At 44.6% G+C, this 19,451-nt stretch overlaps 1 protein-coding gene across 5 annotated transcripts in view; it reads left to right on the forward strand.

The window, feature by feature from the left end:
- The window catches only part of arhgef3 (Rho guanine nucleotide exchange factor (GEF) 3), a 190,075-nt gene that overhangs the window by 132,567 nt on the left and 38,057 nt on the right, over window positions 1–19,451 (forward strand). Inside the window, exon 1 of one of the 5 annotated variants that reach the window (XM_060911033.1) lies at window positions 13,103–13,388. The exons of 3 other annotated variants lie outside the window; for them this stretch is intronic. In XM_060911033.1, the coding sequence (XP_060767016.1) occupies window positions 13,293–13,388 (96 nt within the window). In that variant the 5' untranslated portion in view covers window positions 13,103–13,292. Of the gene's footprint in view, window positions 1–13,102; window positions 13,389–19,451 lie in introns of those variants that run through there. One more of the 5 variants, XM_060911035.1, reaches the window with a different exon arrangement.

Here is a 19,451-nt window from a genome sequence, read left to right on the forward strand (position 1 = left end):
AACGTCCGACAAAATCATTTCCGCTTAGAATGTAAACAAACCGGCGATGTGACAGTAGCAATTTGTGAAAAATGCGATAATAATAATAATTCTTGAAAAATAAAAAAGTTATGTTCTTACTGTCAAATATACTTTTATTCAATATTTTGTTGCTTTTTTTTATTTTGGGGGGTTTCGTTTCCGAGTAGAGTTATTATTTCATCCTCGGTTGGTTCGGCAACATGCTCCGCCAATTTCGTCGTCTTTTTTAGGGTTTTTTTGGTGGTTGGCAAAAGGTGCATTACTGCCACCGACTGGGCTGGAGTGTGGAACAGGAGATATTGGGCAGACTGTGGAACGGAATACTGTTGATTCGTTAGTTGAGGTCTTGGTAACTGACAGCATGAGGTTGTGATCTCAGATTCTGAGGTTGAAATGTGCATAGACCTGTGTCTGTTGCTTGCTGCTTGGGTGCAGGTCCTACCCGTGGCTAAAGGCACGGTCCCACAATACCGATAACTATAAATCGGTCCCCTGCAGTTTATGTGGTTGGCGGTCATACCATACCGATAACAATCCAGGCCTGGGTTTATCGGTATCGGTGAGAGAGCTTCTGGAGCAATTTTTTTTTTTCCAGGCCTGGACTTGATCTGATAAAACATCTGCCCAATCAGGTAATTGTTTAAACCAACAACCATGTATATTTATTTACCTGAGTGGTAGTACCAACTAATATTATAGTTGGGATAATAGTTGTGGTATGACTGCTCCAGACTGGAACTAAATTCAGGCATAAGTATAGTCATAGTTGTAGTTATAGTTATGGGTGTTGTGGGACTGGACCCTTAATTGTGTGAAATTTTATATTCAGGGGTGTGTTTACATTGGCTGGCTTGTGAACTTGACATCTATATCCTGTGAACTAAATATCTTGCCTTGTGTTTAGCACCTGATGGCATTGTAACTGTCATGGACTGGGTATTGTGTGTGTGTGTGAGGGGGTGTTTTCAATGAAAATTAGAAGGGCACTTTGAGAGCGCAGACCTCCACCAAGGCCAAATGCCGCAACATTAGCGAAAAAGAAGCAAAGTTCTTCAAGTGGTCCTGTGAGTCGGATCTGCTCTAAAGTTGATTGGGTTCTTATTTGGCCCATCCTACACCTTTCCACCAAGTTTCATGGAAATCAGGCTAGTAGTTTTTGCGTACTCCTGTAGTCAGACAAACCAACTGAATGCATAACCTCCTTGGTGGAGGTAATTAAACTGTGGCGACCAGCATAGTAACAGGAAACCCTAAATTTCAGAGTAGAGCCCTGCACTCCCGCGGGACCCGACGCAAAGCAGTGCGGCGCGGGACAAATTTTGAAAGCTCATTGCAGGCGCGGGCGGGAGGGGGAGTGCACAATGCGGGAGCGGGCGGGAGAGGTGATAAGCTGCAGTCCCGCTAACTAAAAACGTGTTTAAAATAAAATTTATAAATGATTAATTTATGTCCATCATATATAATTTGTGGTGGATATTTTATTTGGCATTAATAAAAACATTTTAAGATGCCTAATTTTGCGGATGTGGTCTAATCTCGCGTACGTTTCCGATTCCTTTCCGCTCTTCCGTGTTTGAGATCTCCGATCATGGCAGAAGAGCAGAGCTCCTCTAGTGAAGCTCACAGTGCTTCAGAAGTAAGTGCTGCTTTAAAAAGAGGTACATTTACCGTTAAAAAGTCAAGAGTCCTGAAATCAGACTTTTGGAAGTCGTTCTCACTCGTGTACGACGCAGAGGGAAATCAGCTGCCCTTTGCTTGTTGTGATAAGTGCCAAAAGGTTCTGACATACAACGGCCATAAATCAGGTACATCAGGCCTGAATCGCCATCTATGTACTGTCTTAAAAGGACAACAATTGTTGGAGTTTAGAGGGAACAACGCAAAAGTGACAGATGCGTTGAAGGCAAAGACCGTGGAGAAATGCGTTGATTTTGTTGCTGCGGACCTCCGCCCGTATGACAGCATCACTGGTCGGGGATTAGTTCAGTTAGCCCAACACTTAGGCTACGTTTACATTAGACCGTATCTGTCTCGTTTTCTTTGCGGATGCACTGTCCGTTTACATTAAACCACCTGGAAACGCCGGGAAACGGGAATCCGCCAGCGTCCACGTATTCAATCCAGATCGTGTCAGCTCCGGTGCTGTGTAAACATTGAGAATACGCGGATACGCTGTGCTGAGCTCTAGCTGGCGTCTCATTGGACAACGTCACTGTGACATCCACCTTCCTGATTCGCTGCCGTTGATCATGTGACGCGACTGCTGAAAAACGGCGCGGACTTCCGCCTTGTATCACCTTTCATTAAAGAGTATAAAAGTATGAAAATACTGCAAATACTGATGCAAATACTGCCCATTGTGTAGTTATGATTGTCTTTAGGCTTGCCATCCTTCCACTTGCAAGTACTAAGTGATATGCGCTGGGATCACACACACAGTGGCTCAGTCCCGAATCGTGGCTCGTGCACTTCACTCGCATGCTGTGTGAGCTGCGCAGGGCCGGAGTGCGCACCCTCCAGAGGGCACTCGCTGTTCAGGGCGGAATGATTGAGCGCAGGATGCCTGCGGAGCCGAGCGTATCCGTGTATTGGCGTTGCTATGTGCACGCAAATCATGTATTGGTGTTGCTGTGTGCACGCTAATCGTTTTAAAAACGTTAATCTGATGATCCGCTGATACGGTCTAATGTAAACATGGGCATAGTTGACACGGCAGCCACAATAGGCAGATTCGATGTGCGAGATATTCTTCCCCATCCAACAACTGTGTCACGTCATGTAGATGATAGGGCACTCAAATTTAGAAGAGCTGTTGTTGAGGACATGAACAATGACAAGAACTTTCATGAGAAATAACGCGAACGTCTGCATCATGCGGGATTTGCGGGCGGGAGCGGGACAAAATATGGCGGGCGGGACTGAAAATCATAATTCTTTGCGGGAGCGGACGGGAGCGGGACTGCACAATGCGGGAGCGGGCGGGAGCGGGACTGCACAATGCGGGAGCGGGACTGCACAATGCGGGAGCGGGACTGGAAATTCTGTCCCGCACAGACCTCTATTTCAGAGCACCCTCACTGAAAAGTCAAGCAACCCCTTAGCACCAGCAAAAGAAAACCTCTGGCGCTGCCTCCTGAATGTAATCAGTGCTGTTTTTATCCTGATGAAAAGTACAGTATTTGTAGAACATGCTGTCATTTTGTTTAAAGAAGCAACCGCAAAAAAAAGTGCTTTCACGTATTCTTTGTTTGATGGACAGCCTGGAAATAACCAAAATCCTCTGAATTTTCAACACACCAGCTATTCAGATGTTCGTGTCATGGCATTTCTCAGAAAACATCTGATGAAGCATAAACAAGAATTTTTTTTTTTTTAAAGACATCTCTGCAACAACCTCATTTAATTTTAGACTCTGTTGTGCCATTTCCACTTACACTCACAGAGCTCAGCTCAGCTGTATGTCTGACTCGAAAGCAAAAGGTGACGCAACAGAAATGCAGAGTTCAGTGTGGAACCCAAACCTCAACCACAGGATATAACCATCATGTAGCTTTTTTTTTTTTTCCTCCATACTGGAAATCAGCAAAGTAACAAGTTCAGCTATTTCTGTGAAGGGGATTTTTGTCAGTGTGGTTTATTTTGCCCACGGTGAGGGATTCTTTATAAAGCCAAAGCAGCAAGATAATTATGAATCGTACGTGCTGGTTTTTATGAAGAATTAGCTCTTACATTTGATGCTAGTAAAGCAGTTTCAGATTAACACTAGTACATACAAAACAAAAACCTGCTCAGGAAACGGATTTGGATCCCAGCTGAGTGTCTGCAAATTATCGAGAGGACCATAATTTGTTTTTGTCCTCAGGTCAGGTCCAAGTGCTTTTAGTTTCTTATTGTCTGTGTGAGGGTGTTTGAGAGACGGCGAGTGTCAGAGCTGGCTGTTTACAGTCATCGTACTGTCCAGGGGCGCCAGCAACCAGGCTTGACCTCCTCTTACACACTCCTGGCTAAGTACAGCACACTTCCCCACGCCTGATAGTTGCACAATGGCAGGAACCTCAGGCCAGAACAAAGGCTCTTAAAACTCTGACTGATTTCCTGCTGCCGGCGGCTGGAGTGGGAGCTCCCGTGCAGGGCTATCTGGGGACAGGGATTATTTTCAATCCCTTTCGACAATTAACAAATCGTAAAAAAGCCCCCCGACTGGCACAGAGCTTAGTTTGGCCTCCAGGCAGTGCAGAAATTGTTTTTTGGGGGAAAAAAACAAAGAATGGTGAATGAATGGACACCAGTTTTATTTCCTCTCACTCCGTAGGTTTCTCTCTGTCTCACTCTCCAGCTTGCACACGCTGAAGTTATTAGACTCCGCAGCCGGAAGATGTGTGTATGCTGTAGTCCAAACAGTCTGTGTCGGGTTAACAGTGGAAATTGAAATGGTGGGTCGAATGGTTTCTGCTACAAACAAAAACTCTTCAGCTGTTGGACAACTGGGATATGGTGTTTTGGCAAACAGTTCTACATGTGGAGCAGCTGGGCTACTGTTTATATTCGGTCATTTTGACCAAATGTTTAAACAGTTTGACATCAAATTGCTTGTTAATGTTAGTGACAGGGCCATTGACAGCTTTGGCTGGGCCCGGGACAAAATAATCTGAGTGGCCCCCCCCCCCCCCCCCCCCCACACACACACACACACACACACACATACGCGCGCACGCACATCGCCACATAGCAACCACCCACACCCAACCCCTCTTTTCACAGTCTCCATTCACTCCAACCCTTAAATAATAGGTATTCCAAGCCCATTATAACAGTCAACCATTTTATTTCAACATATTTACAGTTTGAACATTTCCTTAGTCTGCAACTATTCAGGTGCGAAATGCAATGCGCCGGACTTTTGCTGTGGCAAAGTCGTCAATAAGGTAATTGAAGTCCAGCTTCTTTGCAAGTTCGCGCTCTATAGAGAGCATAGCCAGCCCATTGAGCCTCTCCTGTGACATGTTTGAGCGCAGGTAGTTGATAAACCAAAATGATTGTTTACGGGATGGAACTGGGCCTCAATGAGAACAGAGTTATGGCTTTCCCGAAATCTGAACATAGAAGCATCACCACTAGTGATGTGTACAGTGAGTTTTTCAGTGTATTTTTTTTGTCTTGTTTTTCATAAACGTCCTTTCCGTACTCGATTTAGAATGTTACAAAAAAAAATGGACACCCTCCCAACCACGTAACATTAGCCTATCTGACCTGGGGGCTGACACGTTTATTACGGATAAACCAAAAGGATTACAACGTTCCCTGGATATAGAACTGGACCGAGAAGATTTCAAAATCTTAACGTGTAAGCAACAACAATAAAACAGAGGTTGTTTTATTCATTTAGGGCTTATTAGGCTACTTTCATTAATTGCGCTTTTCATACAGGCCTATCATTTTTCACTTGAGCAAGGGAATTGTTTGAAGAGTATCCAGTCTAAGCGAAAGTTTAATGTTTTGCAACAGACTAACCTCAAAACACCCCATTTATAGCCCATTCGTTACATTAAACTCTATCTAGCTGGCAATTTCACATGCCGTCGTATCTACACGGGATGATTTCCAACAAAATAAGGTTTAATTAACAAGAGGCAGCGTTCCACGGGCTTTCAGCTAACCGGAGTCCAGCTCAGCGCAGCTCAGCAAGCGTGCCTAAAACATTTGGATATGATTGCGGGCCAATGTGCTATTCTTTGCTTGATTGAGATATATGCAACACAGTGTTATTAAACCGATATGTTTATGAAATAATTCAATGCCCTGTGCATTTCAGTGTTCACTCAGTGTACCCTGCTATCCCCTACTTTATAATTATGAATGGTGCGGCGCGCGTGCTGGGGTTACATTACGGGGCTGGAAAAAAAGTTATCTGTGTCTTACCTGGCTCAGCTGCCCCACTGCCTTCACCACCTGCTGCATCATCTGAATCTTTTCTAAAATATCTATGCAGTGAGCCCCTGAGGCTCTTGGGTTCTTCATCTCTTTTTCTCTTTTCTTTTCTTTGCTCCTGACTTGTGCATGTTGGCAAACGGGCTCGCACGCTTATTGTCGAAGCGTTATGATGGAATAGTGCCGTGTTATTTGGCGCCTTAATCAAAGACCAAACCATTTCTGCATTAGGGGTGGTAGGTGGGTTCTTGAATCTATTTTCGAAGACAATAAAGGCAAAAGAACCAGAAATCATTCATTGAATGCAAATATAGCACATTTTTCTCCCCCAAATCAACACATTTTGAAATGAAACAGAATGATGAATGGCATCTTCATGAGGGACCAGTTCTGGGCCCCCCCTCATGCCTGGGCCCGGGACAAAATACCCGGTTGTCCCCCCCTGTCGACGGCCCTGGTTAGTGATGTTGGATTTTGAAACCTACCGAGGCCACCTATAAACTTTTCTCATTGACTTCGTATTAATGAGAGATCCAGCGTAAAAGATAAAAGTAGTGCTTGATGCAAATTTTGTATTTGAAATTCCAGCATGCAGTGTAGTTTTATGACACAATTGCGCCAAGTTACAGCCAAGACTCCACTCAGGTAGTTCACGATACACAATATGGCAAGCTTGATGGCATTGGTGGTGGTTTTCGTATGAAAGGTGAAGCTTTGGAAGCTGATCTGTTTAAGCAGAGCTGAAAGGTGAGGAGGCGGGAGAGCCGGATAGACTAAAGGACTAAAGCACTGCCGCATCACTCTCTTTAGGTAGAGATTATGCAAGAGCTCATTCCCAATGCACCACCATCAGCAGGTAGATGAACAGCACTGTGGGGAATGTAGGCAACTGCTAAAGGAAATAAAAAAAAAAAAACTTGTGAATGAGTCAAAATCAGAATATAATGAGAAGGAAAAACGGCAGAGTGCATACCTCCGCTAAGCTACACAGTATCGGCGTCAAAATCAAATCACTTGAACCTACAGTAGGATAATACACCAAATGTCATCACAATCCGTTCATTACTTTTTGAGTTGCATCAGGAACAGGCAGAAAGAAAAATCCTGGATCTGTATCCATGTCTGGATTTGTATCAAAATCTAATCAGTTGTTCCTTGCCCCCATGGCTCACTTTCCTCAATTTTACCACAATTCGTTCACTACTTTTCGAGTTGCGTTTGGAACGAACACACAAATGGAGGCGAGCACATAACCTCCTCCAACAAAGTTGGCAGAGGTAACCAGAAAATAAATCCTTTGCCAATAAATACTTGGTGTTAATTATTCTATCCACGTTCACTGGATAAGAGCAATCGTGCACTCTGATTGGCTACTCTACTACAAGGATATCAGCTCGTATACCATGAGTAGAGAAAAACAAAATGGCGGAGCATGTTGCTGAACCAACCGAGGACGAGATAAAAACTCGGAAACAAAACCCCCCAAAATACAAAAAAAGCAACAAAATATGGAATAAAAGTATTTGATGGTAAGAACGTATCTTTTTTTTTTCAAGAATTATTGTAGTATTTTTCACAAATTGCTACTGTCATTTTGCCGTTTTTTTGTTTTTTTTTTTACATTCTAAGCAGAAATGATTTGTCGGACGTTTTGTACAAAGTTCTTATTTATCGAATGTGCAAAAATAAAAATGCTCTGTTTCTCAAAATCCAGTGAACGTGGATAGACAGTTATTCCACTCAATCTCGTCGTACACAGTTTATAGCTGACTCAGTGCTGTGCGTCTCGTCGGCTATCAGCTCATGTATGACTCGATTTCGTGGAATAACTGTTAATTATACGTAGTGATATGCAGGTCGGGGCGGCACGGTGGTGTAGTGGTTAGCACTGTCGCCTCACAGCAAGAAGGTCCAGGTTCGAGCCCCGTGGCCGGCGAGGGCCTTTCTGTGCGGAGTTTTCATGTTCTCCCCGTGTCCACGTGGGTTTCCTCCGGGTGCTCCGGTTTCCCCCACAGTCCAAAGACATGCAGGTTAGGTTAACTGGTGACTCTAAATTGACCGTAGGTGTAAATGTGAGTGTGAATCGTTGTCTGTGTCTATGTGTCAGCCCTGTGATGACCTGGCGACTTGTCCAGGGTGTACCCCGCCTTTCGCCCGTAGTCAGCTGGGATAGGCTCCAGCTTGCCTGCGACCCTGTAGAACAGGATAAAGCGGCTACAGATAATGAGATGAGATGAGATATGCAGGTCATTCAGGGAGGAAATAACTTTTAAACGCAAGTGTAAACTTGCACCAGTTTGATCACTAGAGAAACTTTCAGAAAATAGAGTACATTATTGTACTTTTAGGGGTATCTTTAGGAGTACAATAGCTTGTCACTGACCCTCTAAGGTATTTCTTTATACCCTTTAGATACTGCTGTGTGTGTGTGCTTGCACACAGTGTGTGTGATGCGTCAGTGCGTTAGTATTGTGGTAGAAGTGCTTGTAGGTAGTGCATGTTGCATGCTGTATGTCGTGTGCTGCTCCTGCTTGCTTCTCTCTGCTTACAGCTAGTGCCGCCAGCTAGCCTCCTTCGGGGGGTGAAAGGAGGAGCCGAGTGCGTAAGTCTCCTCCTGCTGGTACACAGCCTCTCTGCCACCAAGACTCCTGTAGCACCTCCTCGTGGTGCCACACGGTTACTGAGACCTCGCGGACTCAGGCTAAAATGTAGGGGATCTCGGAGCAGCAGTGGGCCCCAGAGGCGCGACGTGCAGGCGCACCGGTGTGTGGACACGCCCTGGCGTCCGCCAACCACTGCCCCACCTATGGGTTAAATAGTACCCCGTTGCCTTGTAGGTATCCTCTGGAATGGAATAAGGCTAAGGGAGCAAACCCTGACAGAAAACCCAGCTTGGACTCAGTTAGGCAGCTCAGTGTGTGAAGCACTGTCCTGGCAACTCCTGCAGCCGAACTGACGCTGAATGTATTGGTTAACCATTCCTTTGGATCACGCCAGCAAGGCAGAGAGGGGAGCCCTGTTGCCTGGGCAACACAGGGTTTCCATAAATCGAGATACTGCTTGGGAACATTTAGGAGCTTTAGGTCCTGTAATGAGCCCTAGAGGGTACATTTAGTGGAAATTGTACCTTGAGAGACAGAAATGGACTCCTACTGTACCCCTGTTTCCGACAGGGCAGTACAAATAGGCCATGCCTACTTCAGAACCAACAGATACTGGTCATTATTTGTGTAGAAAATGTTCCCATACATGGAATGTGTGCTGAAAACTTAAAATATTTTTTATAATATATTAGAATATAGAAATGAAAAAATGTGTATATATACATGCATATTAGAATTCATGAGACATAAGATCGGGCGGCACGGTAGTGTAGTGGTTAGCGCTGTCGCCTCACAGCAAGAAGGTCCGGGTTCGAGCCCCGTGGCCGGCGAGGGCCTTTCTGTGCGGAGTTTGCATGTTCTCCCCATGTCCGCGTGGGTTTCCTCCGGGTGCTCCGGTTTCCCCCACAGTCCAAAGACATGCAGGTTAGGTTAACTGGTGACTCTAAATTGAGCGTAGGTGTGAATGTGAGTGTGAATGGTTGTCTGTGTCTATGTGTCGGCCCTGTGATGACCTGGCGACTTGTCCAGGGTGTACCCCGCCTTTCGCCCGTAGTCCGCTGGGATAGGCTCCAGCTTGCCTGCGACCCTGTAGAACAGGATAAAGCGGCTACAGATAATGAGATGAGAGATGAGATCAGTCTATTACCCCTTTTCCACCAAATCAGTTCCAGGGCTAGTTCGGGGCCAGTGCTGGGGCTGATTCACAACTCATTCAACTTGCGAGCCAGCTGAGAACCAGTTTGCTTTTCCATAGCTTGTGTATACGTCAGTTACGTCGCTGCGTTTGCATAAACCTTGGCGCGAATATCGAAGCAACAACATGGAGAAGAAGAAGCAGCAACAACAACAATAATGGATGACTTTGTGTTTGTACAGCTGCTGGTTCTCGTCGCTTAAAAATGGCGACCTTTTGTGTTCTTGCAATTGTTGTTGGTCTTAACAACTCCGCCCCTGCCCAGCAAAGAGCCGGTGCTAGCCTGGAACCGGTTTTTCTGGCCCCAGAGCCGGTTCTTTGTCAGTGGAAACAGAAAACCCGGTTCCAAACTAAGCACTGGGCCTAAACCAGCCCTGGAACTAATTTGGTGGAAAAGGGGCATATGAAGTCGATGGGTGGGGTGTGAAACCCCGCCCACTTTCTGAAATTGGGCTGGAAAAGTGTTAAACAAAAAAAAAAAAACACCCACCACCACCCAGGTAAACTACAATACTAGAAATTAAAAAAATAAATAAATGAATCCTACTTATGGTTATAACGCTCATAAATTCTACTGTGTTATTTATGACCGTTATTAGTTTTATCGACACACACACACCAAAAAAATGATCCTAAGGAAATCTCATCTCATTATCTGTAGCCGCTTTATCCTGTTCTACAGGGTCGCAGGCAAGCTGGAGCCTATCCCAGCTGACTACGGGCGAAAGGCGGGGTACACCCTGGACAAGTCGCCAGGTCATCACAGGGCTGACACATAGACACAGACAACCATTCACACTCACATTCACACCTACGGTCAATTTAGAGTCACCAGTTAACCTAACCTGCATGTCTTTGGACTGTGGGGGAAACCGGAGCACCCGGAGGAAACCCACGCGGACACGGGGAGAACATGCAAACTCCGCACAGAAAGGCCCTCGCCGGCCACGGGGCTCGAACCCGGACCTTCTTGCTGTGAGGCGACAGCGCTAACCACTACACCACTGTGCCACCCTCCTAAGGAAATATTTATGGTAATTTTAGGACGCTTGTCATCATTTCAGCCAGAGAATTTTTTAACATAGTTACTGGGAGACCAAATGGTCTCCCAGTGGCCAGATCTGGTCTCCTAGTCAATGCCAAACCAGCTTCACTGGGAGACCAAATTTTAAACCAAGTTATGTCTGATCATTTGGTTCAATCAGTTGCAATTAATTAACCAAGGACCATGTAAGTATACATTTAACAAGGAAAACGAAGATCTATGTTATAAGATATACACACAAGATCATGTTGGTTAAGAAAAACAAAGCTAAAATTTGGTTACTGAGATGGCTGATGTCAGAATCCGATGTGTAACTCTGAGTGTCTTTGGCATAACATTTGTGCTTGGTAATTGCTCTTGATAGCTGTGTAGTCACTGTTTGTCTGTATGGTGATTGGTGAACCATTTTGCATCACAGAATATGCCACAGCGGTGCAGCCGCATGGACTCTGGGGCCTGTGATTCACGGGCGATTGCTCTAAGACAACGAGGGAGGCTCAGCCTCCTCTAAAAATGATGAACATCGTGTAGGATGAATTGCGCTAGGCTTATGTTATAGCCGACCTTATAACATTGCTATTTCAGATCCAGAATCATAGAAATATATGTGCTCAACCCACTACAGTGCGAAATCATTCCCTTATAACTTTCCCCAGTTCGCCTAATGTGTGCGTGAGTTTTTCCCCCTCGTGACAGCGCGATGCAGCCCAGCCTCAGTGGATTGGGAGCTATGTGCTTGTCAATCTCAAAATGCAAGACGATTATTGGACAAATACTGTGAAAACGCCAGCCCACGGAGTCTCACGGACTCCCAGCCTCAGTGGACTTCAACGGCATTTGGGAGCTCTGCGCTTTTCAATCTCAAAATGCAAGATGGTTATTGGACAAATACTGCGAAAATGCCCGCCCACGGACTCCCAGCCTCACATGGGAGGGATATGGCAGTTTCTGCGAGGAGACTGGTGATTGGTGAAAGCGGCCGGATATTTTCTTTGATTGACAGCTCGTTTCAACTATAGACAGGCAGCGGACAGTGTTGCCAGATTGGGCGATTTCCCGCCCAATTGGGCAGTTTTAAGTGCATTTTGGCGGGTTTTGAACATATTTTGGGCTGGATAACGTCAGCAGTATCTGGCAACATCAGTTCAGTCCCATGCGGATTCGCAAGTGGTGTGGTGTATTGTAAGAGATCGGCTTACATTTCGATTTCATTCATTACATACGGTTTCTACCAGCTTTTTTAGTTTGTATATATTTTCATTGTAAATAAAGTGTAAATATAGTGTTGTCAAGTTTGCTATCTTAGTTCCAGAAATGTCGTTTATTTGAGTGACTGAACTTGAACTTGAGGGGGCTAGTCAGCTAGCAAGAAAGCTGCGCACGGATGCCAAGCATTGCTGATTTAATTTTGGCGAAGCCATTTGCCAGTCTTCCTTTCGAGGAAAAAATTAAAATTAAAGAGCAGGGTAGACCAACGCCTCAAATTGACTTGGTGAAAAAGGTAGGGAATAATACTCGTTCCTTTCAGCTCTCCTGGTACGAGAAAGTGAATTGGCTAACAGCAAGTGACCCACATCAACAACAGTAAATAGGCTACTTTAGTAATATATCATGGATGGACCAAAAATATAGAATCTATTTAAAATGTTTATGCTGGGGCGGCACGGTGGTGTAGTGGTTAGCGCTGTCGCCTCACAGCAAGAAGGTCCTGGGTTTGAGCCCCGGGGCCGGCGAGGGCCTTTCTGTGTGGAGTTTGCATGTTCTCCCCGTGTCCGCGTGGGTTTCCTCCGGGTGCTCCGGTTTCCCCCACAGTCCAAAGACATGCAGGTTAGGTTAACTGGTGGCTCTAAATTGACCGTAGGTGTGAATGTGAGTGTGAATGGTGTGAATTGGACATATAGGCTAATGGGCCAAAAGAACCTGTTATTTCACAGTTTGTGACCCTGCCAACAATCAGCCAGATCAGAGGCAAGAGTATGGGCAAAACTGATGTGTTTTTTTTCTTTTAAAATCTGGAAATATCGTACCCGACCAGCCTCCCCTGTTTGAAAGACTACCAGCCGCCACTGTTGTGATTGTATTGCCCAGACCAGTTGGTCTCCTAGTGGAAAATCCTTAAAAAACGCTCTGATTTCAGCGCTGTACAGATGTTGCGCTGTACAGATGTTTGTGCTGCACTGACTCCAGCGAGCGGCGGCGCGCTCGTGCACCCACGAGGAGGAGTTTTTAACCGCTCGCGCGCGCTCCCTCTTTCTCACGCACGCGCTCCGGCTCTCGCGCTCTCCCTCCCTGCAGTCAGTCATACAGTGCAGTCGCGAGCGGCGGGTTGCGGCAGCGCGCGCGTGATGCTCTCGTGGCCGGTGTGCGCGCACAGGAGCGCTGCGATCCCTCGCGCCGAGTAGAGCTGGCGGGCACCGTGGCTGCAAGGGCGGCTTGCGACTATCCTCAAACTCATCCTCAACCTCATCCTCATCCAGGCGCGGTAACCGAGAGCGACAGCATGGTGGCTAAGGATTACCCGTTCTACCTGGTGGTGAAGAGAACCAACTGCGCGCTCGAGGTGCAGACGGTGAGCAGCGCGAGCAAAGAAGCCGAGGTGGGCTTTAGTTCATTCAGAAAAATAATGGACATGCGCGCGACATTTATTCATTTATTAATGGAATCTCAGCAGCATGTTCGTGCACATGCGCGTTCTGCATTGCATAAATCTTTATGTATTCATGCACGAGAATGATTTCTGATTGGTGCTCAGATCTGATGCATTATTATGTTTGACAGGCTCACACTAAGTATGAAGTCTCTCATGCCTGTATGAGCCTGTGGCAGATTATTTATTTTTTTATTTTTTTTTCCATCTGGGACTGAGGTTTACAGCTGAGTTTGGGGTCACCCAGACAATTTTGTGTTTTCCATGAAAAGTCACACTTTTATTTCCCACCCTAAGTTGTAAAATGAATAGAAAATATCTCATCTCATCTGTAGCCGCTTTATCCTTCTACAGGGTCGCAGGCAAGCTGGAGCCTATCCCAGCTGACTACGGGCGAAAGGCGGGGTACACCCTGGACAAGTCGCCAGGTCATCACAGGGCTGACACATAGACACAGACAACCATTCACACCTACGGTCAATTTAGAGTCACCAGTTAACCTAACCTGCATGTCTTTGGACTGTGGGGGAAACCGGAGCACCCGGAGGAAACCCACGGGGAGAACATGCAAACTCCACACAGAAAGGCCCTCGCCGGCCCCGGGGCTCGAACCCAGGACCTTCTTGCTGTGAGGCGACAGCGCTAACCACTACACCACCGTGCCGCCCCCTCCAGAAACTCAATCTGCTCAAAGGAAGGTCAGTTTTATAGCTTCTCTAAAGAGCTCAACTGTTTTCAGCTGTGCTAACATGATTGTACAAGGGTTTTCTAATCATCCATTAGCCTTCTGAGGCAATGAGCAAACACATTGTACCATTAGAACACTGGAGTGAGAGTTGCTGGAAATGGGCCTCTATACACCTATGGAGATATTGCACCAAAAACCAGACATTTGCAGCTAGAATAGTCATTTACCACATTAGCAATGTATAGAGTGGATTTCTGATTAGTTTAAACTAAAGTGATCATCATTGAAAAGAACAGTGCTTTTCTTTCAAAAATAAGGACATTTCAAAGCGACCCCAAACTTTTGAACGGTAGTGTATACCACATACTGTGTTTTCTACAAGTTTCTCCTGAAGTCAATATCTCAACATCTCTCATGCTCGGAGCATGTCATGGACAATCCATCCGTCAATTGATTGATTGGTTGATTGATTGGGCAAATCAATCATGGTGCCTGATTATTGATCAGTCACAAAGGTGTCACAAAAGTCAGGTCCAGATCATCCAGTGTGATAAGGTCAACAAAGACCAGTCAGAGGAAAAGAGCTTTGTTTTCTGCTTTGGCACGTATTTTTCCTGAATGTTAACGGGAAAGCAAAACCAGCATTCAGATTGAAGCCCGACTCGGACGTGTGCGTGTGGTTTTGTAGATGAATACAGCTGGTGCATAAGGCAGTTACTGTGAGTTTGTCATTAGATCACTTCAGAGTGCGCCGACGGAGGCCTTCACAGGGGGATCGCCCTCTGATCGCCGGATCACTTTACACTGAAGAGTGGGCCTGCCACTAAAGAACGGGTTGTAAACTTTTCAAAGGCAAGCTGCGTGTTGCAGTCATATCAAACTTACAACCTACAGTGTCATCATCTAGTTTAAAGGCTTGAAAAAGTCACATCAGCATTTGATCTTTGTGTTAAAAGCCGCGCGCGTTTTCACACAATCCGACATCCACATCTAGATAGGTGACCATTTCCTGCCAAGAATCAGAAGTACTATTAGTTTGAGTTCAAACTCAAACAAAAACCCTAGAGTTTTAGTCTGCGATATTTTCTTGTTCCGAGAAACCTCAAAACCTTCCATCCTTGGAAATGTTACCTCTTTACCTCAAAGCGCTGACACTCGAGACTCCTTTCATAAATACTAAACGAACAACATCTCACAGAAAACATCACCGTATCAACAACTGTTCTTTAAAATCTGTTTACGTGTCGAGTCCGATCTCGAAGTCTCTGTGAATTAGTGGTCCAACCAGAATCGAGAATTCGGCAGCACTGTGCTTGGACTGTAATCCACCTGGGACAGGATCTTGGACGTACGTTTGTGCCAAATATGTTGTGAGTCATGGCATGTTGTTGTGTACCACAGTGACGATACACCTCCTCAGGGTGATGACTGTGCAGAGAGCTATTCATACATACATGCATGCATTTGTTCAGTTCCCTCAAGTGTTCATCCCTTACAGAATTAGATCTGTTCACCGTATCGCAACTAGGGAAGCCACGAATCTCAATATAGCCTCGGCTGAAACTTCTCAGTAAACAGACTTCCTCATTACCCAGCACTGGAAGCTGTTTCATCTATTCAGGCGCTTGAGTAAATGGAGCTCTTCACTGTAAATTATGCTTGACTGAAAGTCCTCGTTGTCAGCTGTTGATGTATATGCGTCATGATGATCTCTTTATCTCTCGCACATATGTTTGAAAGTAAAAGTTTGTTCCTGGTCATTGGCTAATAGTAGTTTTGGTAGAGTTCCACCCAGCTGCTGTGATGATTCATCTGTTCCCACACAGAGCTAAACTCCCTCTTTTAGCAGAAAAAAGAGCCTGGTTCAAATCAGTCGTCTTCCCCGAGTTGAAGCTTTCATGTTAATAGAAGCACTGCCAGGCCAAACCTCTCGTGAAAACACATATGGTAGCCTGTCTGTGATCCATAGAACCACACGGAATGCTTTCGAACCCCAATCGTGCGCCAAGCTACTGCTTTGTTTGACTTTTTTTTGTGGACGTATTAGTCAAATGCTTTTCAAGGCACAAGTCCGGTTTGACCACACGCACAATAATCCGAGGTGTACTTTGGTTGCGGGGAGTTTTATGGTGGGTATTAAAACTCCAGTCCGGCCAGCATTCCACAAGTGTCCTGCTGCGGAAGAGTTACTGCATGCTCGTAAGGCTTTAGTCACCCCGGTTGTTTTTGTGTTCTCGGTTGTATATAGAAAACTTGCCTTGTGGTCATGCTGCACTGGTAAATTGACCAGAATAAGAACCTACAATTTGTTGCAGGTTTCTTTCGAACTTCAGGACGAATCCTGTGTTAGCACTAGCAATGTTTTTTACACGTAGGTGTTAGACCGAGCACGGCAAAACCTATAACTTTTGAGTCGTCTTAGCTTATCCTATCATGACCTCTCGTTAAATGTGTATAGAGACATTACAAGCTTTATTTCTCTTTTTTTTTTCTTTGCAATGTTGAAGCCAGTGGTGAGTGTATGGAGCTAGAAGTTAGCAAGAATCACTAATCTGCTATCTACTCCATTGGGTCGTCACAGAGACGCGGTCACAAGTGACAACAGCAGCAGTCAGTACAAGAGATAAATTTTAAAAGCAAGCAGCTTTTAAGAATATAGAAAGGCCAAACATTAGTGGAACCGTTTCTTAGTAATTAGCAGTTCCTCAGCCCTGTGATGACCTGGGGAGTAATCTTCAACTCAAAGCCTTCGTGAAAACCTCTTGAAAAATATAAACGTCTAATTAAACATTTATAATGAATAATCTTTGATTTACTGAGATTCTGATGAATAGTAAATTTTTTTTGGGAACTGGTGTGTGTGGGAGTGCGTGTGTGTGGGGTTGAGGTAACATTTAATGACTCAGATGAATTGCTTCACAATGGGGTATCCTGAGTACAGCAAGCACTCTGTTCTATTTTAGGAACCCAGTTTGTATCTGAGCAATCTCTACATCACCCCGATGAAAGTAAAGTATCAGTCAGACAGGAAAAGCATGACATGTTTCTGATGAGTGGAAAAACGCAGATCGTGTGTGCTTCATGATCTCATCCTTCAAACTTAACCCATCCCCCTTTTTCAATCATCAAATGATCTAATTTTTTTGAAAGTTATTCAAAACACGGAGGAAATATTCTATAGCCAGGATCATAGGCCAGGCCGGATGAGCTTATGCGATCACGTGTCGTCGTCTGTCCACAATTTACAAAAATCACTACTACTCCGACAGGATTGATCAGGTTTTGATCAAACTCGCATATAATGTTCCTCAGGTGGGTGTGCATAAAAGTTGTCAAGACGGTGGCACCATCTGTCATATTGATGATTTTATGAGCGTTTGAAAATTTTGAGTGACTCGTCACATTAAACGCTACTCTACTCTTCGTAAACTGCTGGGACGTTTTCACTGAAACTCATCCAGAAGACTCTAAAGACATATTCCAACAAGAATTGTTCACCAGCTGGCGCCACCTGCCATGGATGTGGCTACAGAGGGGTCATGTGCAATTTCATGAAAATCGCTACCCCTTCTACAGGAGTGATCAGATTTTGATCAAACTCGTATGGAATGTTCCCCAGGTCGGTGTGCATAAAAGTTGTCAAGATGATGGCGTCACCTGTCATGTTTACGATTTTATGGGTGTCTGAAAATTTTGAGTGACTCGTCACATTAAACGCTACTCTACTCTTCGTAAACTGGTGGGACGTTTTCACTGAAACTCATCCAGAAGACTCTAAAGACGTATTCCAACAAGAATTGTTCACCAGATGGCGCCACCTGCCATGGATGCAGCTACACAGGGGTCATATACAATTTCACGAAAATCGCTACTCCTCCCACAGGATAGATTGGATTTCAAGCTCGCACACAACAATGGTGGCTGGTATGAGCTCCAGCCTCATTGAGGCTGTTTGTTTTGTTTTTGTCGTCAAATCTATTTGCATGTTAATTTAAAGCATGTGCTGAATCTCACGAAATCAGTTTGTATTGAAAAAAGCAAGTGTTATTGTGTCATGTACGACAGCGCTGATGAATTCTCGAATCTGATTAGTCAGAAGGTGTGGTGATTAGTTTTCTAGAACAGGGACTCGTAGAGGTTTCAGCCGCAAGGCAAATTGTAGTATTATCATTTCTGTAGTAACGGCACATTCGCTTGGATTTCGACACTGAACAGTTTGCATAATCTTACGGTTACAAATGAACAGGTTATAACTGTGGACCATGTTAGGATACGATTGCTTAGACTTTATGGAAAGAGTCTCCGTTGTCAGTGTCTCACGATCAGTATGTTTTCCGCTGTTTTTTATGTTTTCTTTCTCCCTAAGCGAAAAAATCGAGACTGTTGACGGATCGAGTGTTTGTAGCTACTGTAATCTTAGTGATAACAGGAAGTGAAAATCGAGTCCATGAATAATCGACTTTCTTCATATTGCATTTTCATAGAATCTGGATTTCTAGGTAAAAGTTTGTCCCTGTATCTTCTGCATTTAAAGTAGAACTTTTTGGTCCTTGTAAAAAAAAATTTAACGTCAGTTTAAGGTTTAAAGTCTTTCTAAAGGTGTACTTCCTACCACAGTGCCTCTTGGTTGAACAGCTCATTAGGGAAGCTGGAATTTCTGATTAAGTCTGTGGCTCTGTGTGGAATCCACTCTCCCTGTTTTAATGTGGAAGATAAGGATTCCAGCGTTGACCCTCACCGTGGATGCAGGGTTAGGTATGAAGGTGCTGCTCAGATTTATTTATTTATTTAAAAATTATTTTTAAGTATGTCTACTGATTAGCTATGCTCACATTATAACAGACCTTTCCATGTGACATGATGTTCAGTACTGGAAATTATTTCTCCTAGTAGTTGTGATAAGCTACAAACGATGGATGTGGTTTTCTCACAGGAGGATAACGCACATGATGAAACGTATATGGGTCTGTCTCAGAAACTGGGTCCCCCACTAAATATACTCCAGTCAGTAAACTCTACGGTTTTGAATGGTGATGATGGTTTTAATTTGAAATAAAATGATGAAAGAAATAATACAATTAAAACTAAATCTTTGATGTGAATTCTCTATTCAGAATTTGGCAAAAATTTCTGCAAATTTGTGGAAAAATGGCGGCTTGATCTGGGACATGATAAATGGTTGACTACGTCGCGTTCCCTTAAAAAGGTTGTAGTCCACTGAAAAGTCTACAGTTATCACTAATTGTATTTTAAGTTGCAACTTTATACACCTAAGGATTGGTGCGCTCACAGAATAATCATAACCGTAATAAAACATCACGCAA

This window comes from Neoarius graeffei, chromosome 26 (assembly GCF_027579695.1).
Source record: "Neoarius graeffei isolate fNeoGra1 chromosome 26, fNeoGra1.pri, whole genome shotgun sequence".
NCBI classification, from domain to species: Eukaryota; Metazoa; Chordata; class Actinopteri; order Siluriformes; family Ariidae; genus Neoarius; species Neoarius graeffei.